This window comes from Arabidopsis lyrata (genome assembly GCF_000004255.2).
Source record: "Arabidopsis lyrata subsp. lyrata unplaced genomic scaffold ARALYscaffold_2, whole genome shotgun sequence".
Classification (NCBI taxonomy): Eukaryota; Viridiplantae; Streptophyta; class Magnoliopsida; order Brassicales; family Brassicaceae; genus Arabidopsis; species Arabidopsis lyrata.
In genome coordinates, this window is record NW_003302554.1 from 2,312,579 (window position 1) to 2,321,818 (window position 9,240).

The 9,240-nt window shown below is 32.1% G+C and overlaps 3 protein-coding genes across 3 annotated transcripts; 1 reads left to right on the top strand and 2 right to left on the bottom strand.

The window, feature by feature from the left end:
• Positions 1-511: 511 nt before the first annotated feature.
• LOC9322589 (S-(+)-linalool synthase, chloroplastic) lies at positions 512-3,031 on the top strand. The gene is given in 8 exon segments (XM_021034483.1): positions 512-886; positions 972-1,221; positions 1,323-1,707; positions 1,800-1,994; positions 1,996-2,007; positions 2,091-2,228; positions 2,329-2,578; positions 2,663-3,031. Coding segments are annotated over 8 exon segments (1,707 nt in total). The 5' UTR covers positions 512-682; the 3' UTR covers positions 2,936-3,031.
• On the bottom strand, positions 2,969-5,448 carry LOC9322590 (transmembrane protein 87A). Its single transcript, XM_002888029.2, has 5 exons — positions 5,087-5,448; positions 4,053-4,986; positions 3,675-3,770; positions 3,450-3,586; positions 2,969-3,289 (listed from the first exon to the last, which is right to left on the bottom strand). The coding sequence occupies exons 1-5, from the start codon at positions 5,308-5,310 to the stop codon at positions 3,145-3,147; spliced, it is 1,536 nt and encodes a 511-aa protein (XP_002888075.1). The 5' UTR covers positions 5,311-5,448; the 3' UTR covers positions 2,969-3,144.
• Positions 5,449-7,808: 2,360 nt separating this feature from the next.
• On the bottom strand, positions 7,809-8,874 carry LOC9324139. Its single transcript, XM_002888030.2, has 2 exons — positions 8,257-8,874; positions 7,809-8,145 (listed from the first exon to the last, which is right to left on the bottom strand). The coding sequence occupies exons 1-2, from the start codon at positions 8,669-8,671 to the stop codon at positions 8,090-8,092; spliced, it is 471 nt and encodes a 156-aa protein (XP_002888076.1). The 5' UTR covers positions 8,672-8,874; the 3' UTR covers positions 7,809-8,089.
• Positions 8,875-9,240: the final 366 nt, after the last annotated feature.

A 9,240-nucleotide genomic window follows, 5' to 3' on the forward strand; every position in this document is an offset into this window, starting at 1 on the left:
ATTTTATAGTTTACAATTGTTATTAAGTAACATTATACCACGGGATAATTTTTGGTTTTATACAATCTTTTCTAAATGAGACTGATTTAATATGTATAATATTAGGGTAATTAAAAAAAAGGAATTGATTCAAATTGAAGCGACGGATTAATGATATTTTAATCTTTTTATTATTGTTGATTCAAAAACCCGTCCCGCCAAACCCGTCCCGCCAAAAAACTCATTTATTTTATTAATGTTGATATTATTTATGATATGATTCTGAATCATTGTCTAAATATTTTAATGGATGTAGAACGTTGAACACACATTTCGTCAATTGGATAATATATGTTCGTCAATATAATTTTATGTATTATATGATGATTCAAAACAGTTAAAAACAAATCAAACAAAGATGATAGGAAAATCATAATTCTAAATCTTAATCAAATCTTCTAAATATCTAAATTATTAAATTTGGAATATCCGGTGTATGAGTTGGGTTAAATATAACCCGACCCAACAAACTTTTTATGACCAAAATTTGTAAATGGGTTGGGTATCCAAATAATCCGGGAGCTTTTTTACCCATCCGTCACCAAAATGACTGCAAAAAAATCAAAAATACTAGTATAGATATATAACAACATTTCGTTAGAAATTTAGGACCATTCGCATTAAAATCTTAGTTTCATACATCATGGCCTTGATAGCTCCCACAATAACTTCACTTCCTTGTTCTGTTTCAAAACATTCAAACAATCCTCCAACGTTTCTGATCTCGAAATTTCACAATGCGGTCGCTTCTTCATCGTCTGCAAAAACTGCTAACAGAATGCTCTCAAGCTGTGTCTACTCTCCGGTTTCTAGCATTTTGAAGAAGTTTGATCACAAGACATCCATAGTATCTACACATATATCCTGTGTCATATACTTGCTTTGTAAATCACACCATTTTTAAAAAGAACGTGTTTTTTTTTTTCTTGTAGGAATATTCACACAAATTGAATATCAAGAAGGTCAAGAACATTCTAGTTTCAAACCGAGATGATCCATTTGAGAACTTGGAGATGATCAATGCCATTCAAGGTTTAGGCATTGATCTCTATTTCCGACACGAGATCGATCAAACTCTTCACATGATATACAAAGAACCCACCCATTTCTATGGACGTGATCTTCGTGAGGTCGCGCTTTGCTTTCGATTGCTGAGACAAGAAGGTTACTATGTTCAAGAAAGTAGGTGATATAAAACGTACACACACACATATATATGTACTTACTAAATTGCTCATGTGATATAAGCGTATCTCAAGTCATGATGCTCATAAAACATTTAGGTATTTTTGAAAACATCCTTGACAAGAAAGGTGGATTGGAAGACGACCCAAAAAATGACGTGAAGGTTCTAATAGAATTGTATGAAGCTTCTGAGCTCCGTGTAGAAGGTGAAGAAACACTTGATGGAGTGAGAGACTTTACATTTAACTGCCTTAATGAACTTTGCTCAGGTCGAAAAAGTCATCAAGAGCGAGAGATAATGAGTTCTTTGGCGCAACCTCGCCACAAAACCTTAAGAAGATTAACGTCAATAAGGTTCATGAGCATGATCAAAATTGCTGGTCAAGAAGATAAAGAGTGGTTACAATCTCTTTTACTAGTGGCTGAGATTGATTCCATTAGGTTGAAGTCCCTGATTCAAGAAGAAATGTCTCAAATATTCAAGTAAAATCAAGATACACCCTGAAGATCGATGTTAACTTTATGTCAAAATGTGAATTCGATATAAGATTCTTATTTCGTTTATGAATTTTCAGATGGTGGAGAGAGCTTAATTTAGAAAAAGAGCTGGAGAAGGCAAGAAACCAGCCACTAAAATGGTACACATGGTCCATGGAAATTCTTCAAGATCCAACCTTAACCGAACAAAGGCTTGATCTTACCAAACCAATATCGCTTGTTTACGTTATAGATGACATTTTCGATGTTTATGGAGAGCTAGAAGAACTTATAAGTTGTTGAGAGGTACATATAAACTACTCTATAAGTTATGTTGATTCACATAATTAATTTTTTTAACTCTGTCAATGATAATTAAATATGTCTAGATGGGATCATAAGGGGCTTGAGACGCTGCCGAGATACATGAAGGTTTGCTTTGAAGCTCTAGATATGATCACAATGGAGATTAGCATGAAGATCTGCAAATCACATGGTTGGAACCCAACAGACTATCTTCGAAAATCGGTAATTATAATTCAAAACGTCAATCATGTGTGTATTTTTTTGTATCATATAGCTCAACTGGTTCAAACCCTATTTACAATACAATATCTTTGTTTCTCAATGGGCAAGTTTGTGTAAAGCATTCTTGATAGAAGCAAAGTGGTTTCATTCGGGTTACTTACCGAATACTGAAGAGTATATGAAGAATGGGGTTGTGAGTTCAGGTGTTCATTTAGTGATGCTCCATGCCTACATCTTGTTAGGCGAAGAACTAACAAAAGAGAAAGTCGAACTAATTGAGAGCAACCCAGGGATTGTATCATCTGCAGCTACAATTCTCAGGCTCTGGGATGATCTCGGAAGTGCCAAGGTTATATTGAACTACTGATACTACTGAATAGAGAATCTGAAACTTGATATCGAATCTTAGAGATTGTTTTGTGTGATATTACAGGATGAGAACCAAGATGGAACTGATGGATCATACGTAGAGTGTTACCTGAACGAGTACAAGGGATCAACTGTTGATGAAGCAAGAACACATGTTGTCCAGAAGATATCTAAAGAATGGAAACGCTTGAACAGGGAGTGTCTGAATCCAAGTCCATTCTCAAGATCATTCTCCAAAGCTTGTCTCAACATTGCAAGAACAGTTCCTTTAATGTACAGCTACGATGATGATCAACGACTTCCCGGTCTCGACGAATATCTCAAGTCTCTAATGTAAAAAAGTTCCCTTTGACGCTCTGGAAATAAGCAGTCTGTAACTCTTTATATAAGACTACAAGAACTTTGATATGAGTAAATAAGTCCTTAACGGTCAGTAATCAACTTACTCAGGTACAAAGGATAAAAGATGTACATAACGTTACATACCAGAACGCAAGACATACACTAAAAACTACTCAGCGAGGTATGGACTATTTAACCTGGAGCTTACTCGCGTTTTCCCTCTTCAACGTCGTCCGGAAGCCCAAATAGAAGTTCATTCCTTTCAACATCTTCTGTACTCTTAATTCCACTTGTCAATGAGATACCTACCTCTTCAAACTCGTCCCCTGTTTCCGCTAAGTATGAGTACCTGCAAGGTTTAAACCAACTAGAGGTAAGCTGAGTGCAAAATGATAATCTGTCGGTGAAGACCAAAAAGTGTCTTCAATCTTGACATCTTTGGCAATTGACCCATTGGGACCATCGAAGTCCAAAACATTTGAGTAAATGTTAATGGAAAGTATTAGAACCTTGTAGGATTATTGGATGGTGCCCAAAGGATGCATATGACTACTAACAGACCATAAGAGAGTATATTCCAAAAAGCTGGAATAATCCACGCCATTCGCCAGAGTTCGATTAGAGGGTCAGTTCCGTTGAAGTATAGCTAATACAGAGATAGAGAAGAATGTGATTTCAGACTTGGGGTTTCAAGTTATACACGAGAGACAGTCACTAGAGTAGCGATTTGTTACCTCGAAACCAATCCAAGCAATAGAGAGCAGAACAGAGATAGCGAGTGCATTGGTGAAGTTCCTATAAAGCTCAAGCTTAGCCATGTTTCTCTTAATCTGCAGTGAATATTAGACATATAAGCAGCTAAAAAAAAATTAAGAAGAACCGGATCGTTGTAGATGGCTTAAGCAGCTACTGTATCCAGTTTTCCCTAGAATAGGCTGCATAATAAGCAGCCAGATTGAAATCTCAATAAGATAACATGGTTAAAACCCCTGAAAGCATATGGTGTACATACATCTTTCGGATATAATAATGTGACAGATCATGAGTATTCAATATTTGTATCTGCTAATGATGAATAAAGAAATCCATTCGATATAAGTGTGGTATCTTACCTGAAGTTTCTCAAGGGTTCTTGCCAATGATGAGAAAATCCACAAAATAAAGCAAGCATCCAGTAATGCCACGGGAATCACCAAAACTATCATTGTCTTTCCCGAAAAGTCATTGATGTTTCCCAAATGCTCAACCAACTCAAGAGCCTCTGTTGCAACAAAATATATGACTCCAAGAAGAAGTACCCTCGAGGTTATACCACCAAGGGTAGGCTTTACAACCCCATAACCCATAGAGACAACCAGAAGAAGAAGCCTAGAAAGCGTCTTTTTAATAGACGAAAAGGTCACCGCCCATAGAGTAACGTCCATTGGTCTCATCCCAGTCGAGTTGAAATTAACATATTCAAAGTATCGAACAGCCATTTCACACATGCCAAGAGCAATAACCAAAGTGATATGATAATGCAGCTGAATTATATCCTTCCAAAACTGAACAAACCGCACAAACCAAACTAGGCCAAGCAAAACATACGCTAACGACATAAACCCAAAAACTTTCATTAAAGGAGCCACCTTTCCAGGTAGATAACCATCAGGGTTCTTCCAAACTGTTCTCCCTCTGATTCTAGTACCATCCAATTCCGGATCACATATCATGAAATAAAGATAATAAATCCCAGTCTTATTAATAACCACAGTTTCAGGGGACATAGTAACTTCAGTCTTATTCCCTTTAAAGAAAGTCTTGATCTGTCTTGGCCACTCAAGATCATTAGACTCTCTATTAACTATAACTTCCCCAAGACTACAAGATCCAGTATCAGCAAGCTCAGGCGTACAACAAATCACTTCGGATTTGAGAAAAGTGCCACCGATTCTATCACGATCTTTTACCTCAAGTATAATTGCTTCCACCAATCCAGCAGTTGACTGCATTGCATTCTGTTTACTAGCTGATTCCTTTGTCCTCACAAAAGTTACATCATCAAACCTAAAACAACGAGCAATAATAAAGACAAATCAAACCAAGAGAAGCATAGAGAAATCAGTAGAATTCAAAAGGTAGAAACTTGAGAAGAAGTGGAACTGACCTTATAAAGGACTTGCCTTTAAAAGGATTATCAGAAGAAGAAGAGTTTAGATCTTGGAATTTGGAAGCGTAAAGACCTTCGCTACCGCCATGGAAGAAGCGAGCATTGAATTTGACTGTGAACTTTTCGTTGTTATACGAATGAATTGAGCCATTCGTAGCTCCGATTAAGCTTCCGACGAGTAAAACCCCAATCGCCCAAAACCCTAAAGAGCGGCTCTCCATCGAAATATCCGATCAAATCCTCAAATCTAGTTCAGAGGTGAAGAAACGGAGAAGATGCTCATCGAAGATTGTTTGGGTTCACCTGTCACAGACACGATTACTTAAAAGACGAGCATTTGATCATTTTAATACCAAATAGTCACAATTTTAATCTAATTAATAAAATGAAATTTTTTGTTTTCCGTAAGAATATCATTTGATAATTTAACATACAGTAAAACATCTATAAATTAATACTTTATAAATTAATAACCTTTCTAAATTAATAAATTCTTCCGGTTCTGAGTTGGGACTAGTATAAAATATGACATAAATCGATAAATTAATAAGATAATAATTTTTTAAAAAATCTCATATAAACATATGATCTCATCGATATCATAAATTAATAAGGGAAATTGTTAAAAATGTCCCTTTTGGTGTGCCCCTTTTCAAAAATGCCCATTTTAGATGTCCATTTTCAAAAATGCCTCTTTTTAAATCTGAAATTTTTATAAAGTTTTATTAGGTTTATAAGGTACTTGTGGATTGTAACTACTACTTGAACACTCGATCCAAGTATTTATAAGGTTTTATAAGGTGTTTTTAAAGGTTTTACAAGTTATTTTAAAAGATTTTTAAGGTTTTTCAAAGGTTTTACAAGATATTTTAAAGGTTTTTAAAGGTATTTAAAATGAATTTATAGGGTATTTATAAAGTATTTATAAGATTTTAGATACAGAGAAATGTAGTTTGTGTATGTTTTAATAATGTTACATATATATTTGGGTAAATCTTATATTTTTAAGAGCATTTTTATAAGGTTTTAAAGAATAGGTATTTTTGAAAAGTGGCATTGAAAAAGGGACATTTTTGCAAAAGCCCCTATATAATTGTATAAACTTATCAATATATATATATATATATATATTTATATATGTCATATTTGAATTACTATGATATATATTTAAAATATTCTATGTAAAAAATTTAATAAAAATATGACTCTATTATTCGAAAAACGTTTGTGTTGTTTTTTTAAACTTAATAATTGCTTCTCTACTTGTAATTAGTTTTTAAAAGATATTACTTATAAAGAAAAAAATTATTTTTAGATAGAAATATTTTTAAGAAATTACAAAATTAGTAAAATCTCTTTATAAATTAATAATTATTAATTTATCGATAAATTAATACCTCTCTAAATTAAAAAAATTTGTTAGTCCCAACATTATTAATTTATAGAGGTTTTACTGTAATATGAAATGAATGTAATTTAAGTTTTGAAATATCTAATAATATATCTACAGAAAAATGTAAACATTATATTAAACGTAACTTCATTTTAAATTTGAATTATGTTAGTTGTTAGGTAACTATAAATTTTATCAAAATTCCTAAACTTTAAATATTACTGTATTGTTTAAAAATAAGACATCTTAAGGGCATCTCTAACCTCAACACTATAAATAAAGTAACTATATGAAGATGAGATGTAAATTTTTATTTTACTCTTCTCATTTGAATTGAGTTTGCTTTTTATCATATTTGATTTTATTTTTTAATTGAATATATTCATTTTTTTAACATGGGTATTTTTTCAAAAAGTTTGGTTAACCGAAAAAAAATATTAGGTTATCTAATTTCAACTATCATTTTATCACTAAGAATTTAAATATATATAAATTCTAGAATCAAGTGGTGAAATAACCATAAAGTCAAATAAAACTCGTAAAAATATTTGTCCAAAGAAATTTGATCAATGATTTAATGTGATATCCAACACTGAAAATTCCAAAGATGTTATTAAATTGCATATAACTAACTATATCATAATGTGTCGCGTATTGACATAAAATCACGTTAAGTATTCTAGGGATGAAAAAGTATTTAAGATTAGAAATTTAATCCAATTTATTAATAAAAAAATAAAAGCGGAGATATTATTAGTTTTAAAGATGATATATGGATAAGATCGGGATATTATAAATAAAAGTATAGAAAACGTTTCTGATATATATGTATATTTTCTATTTCAAAATAATTGATGTTTTGGAGACATTTATGTTTGAAATTAATTGATATTCTTATTTTTCTATGCAAAATTTCTTTTTTTTTTTATGACTATTTGTATTTTGTAGTTTATTTATTTGAATTTTGGTTAGGTAGATAATAAATTAATTTTTTCTTTAGAAAAAAATTAAAGTAAAATAACATTTAATCTTTGTGTAAAAATATTTAACATCATTTATTTTGATACAAATGGGAGTATTTATTTTACCCGAAATATCTACCTGATTTTAAAGATACTCTTCTTATCTAAAAATTAGTGAAACTTTGGAATAGTTATTTTATAAAATTTTATAACTCGTCAGCTGTGTTTAGTTAGATTAACAGCTGTGATTGCCTGTTTGGTAAAAATGCAGCTTCCAACCAAAGCGTAATTCTATGTCAATGATTATGCTAGAGGATAATGATTAAATCAAACCATCATTTTCAAAATTAAAGCAAAAGTTAAATAAACAACTAAAGTACTCTATATTCCCTCTATATAAAGAAAAGAAAAATAATTGACAAGTGACAAAATTGATTACTTTATGGACCCCATAGTTTATACAAAAGTTCCAAAATTTTCCCCCTTTCTTTCCAGATTTTACACATATTTCCCGACACTTTCCACCTTTTCCCAAACAACCCCAAAGAAAAAAAGTAAAGAAGAAAAAACACATTTTTTGTTCAAGTTTCAAAGAGACAAGTTTGAGATTTTGAATCTTACACACCCCAAAAAAAAAAAACACATTCATCTCTTGAGCTGAATATCCATCTTGCTTTTCTCTAACTTCTCCATTATAGATCCTACAAAAAAAAACATACAATTAGCATTAAGAAAATACACGATTCAAGAACATATGTTACAAATAAATAAATAAAACACTAAAACGTTTTGAGGAACAAACTTTAACTCACCAGGAGGATAACAAACAGGAGGATCTTCAAAGAGAGAACGAGAGATTTGTTTATGAGCAACACCGATATCGAAAAGAACAAGTCCAGAAGAAGGATCATTCACTGCAATGCCTTTAACAGGTAACCAAAGAAAAAGCTCTTCTTGTGTCAAACCTTCAAGTCCAACAAGCCCACCATAGCTTAAATTTGCTCTAATCACACGATCAAAATATACTCTGTTTTCGAACCGAGCGAAACAAGGATTCTGTAGCTGAACTTCGAGCTCTCCTGTCTTATCATCTAGACTATAACTCTCCACGTTGTCTGGAAACAAACCACCTGGTAAACCACGAGCTTCGAGGAGGTTTCGAATCGAAGATTGCGAAGATGGACTAATGAATTGGACAAGAAGTAGAAGAAGAAGAAGCAGAGACATTTTTTTTCTTTTTAGTGTGATGGTGAGATTTGTGTTTTTGAAGGGTTTAATGTTTGGTGCTCTGTTTTTGTCAAAAGAGTGGAGGAATGAGTTGTCTTTTTTAGCTTATGAGCTGGTTAGCAATGAGTTGTGATTTGTGAAAATTGTGATTATTTCAAAAATTCCTATATTTAAATAATTTTTGTACCATGTTAATGATTTAAAAAACAATCCACTTAATTTTGAATAATATTATTATCTGTATAGTCTCACTATTTGAAATTATAGTCTTTTACCTTAAGTAAAGCCATGTTGAACTAATTGACGTTGTAACATCCGCAAATCACGGTTTGTTTCCGGGAAACATTATAATGGAATATCATTTTCTTAAAACATAAATTAGTGGATTTTAAGTACCAATCATGGTTAAGTGTATCACACTTAATTTTGTCATGTTTTACACTTAAACGACGATAAGGATTGCAAAAAAAAAAACTACATATCTAAAACAAAATCCAGACTCATTCCAATAGTAGAAACTCATTAATTGTATTGAATTATAAATGTTGTTGTTGATTATCATGCTTCAT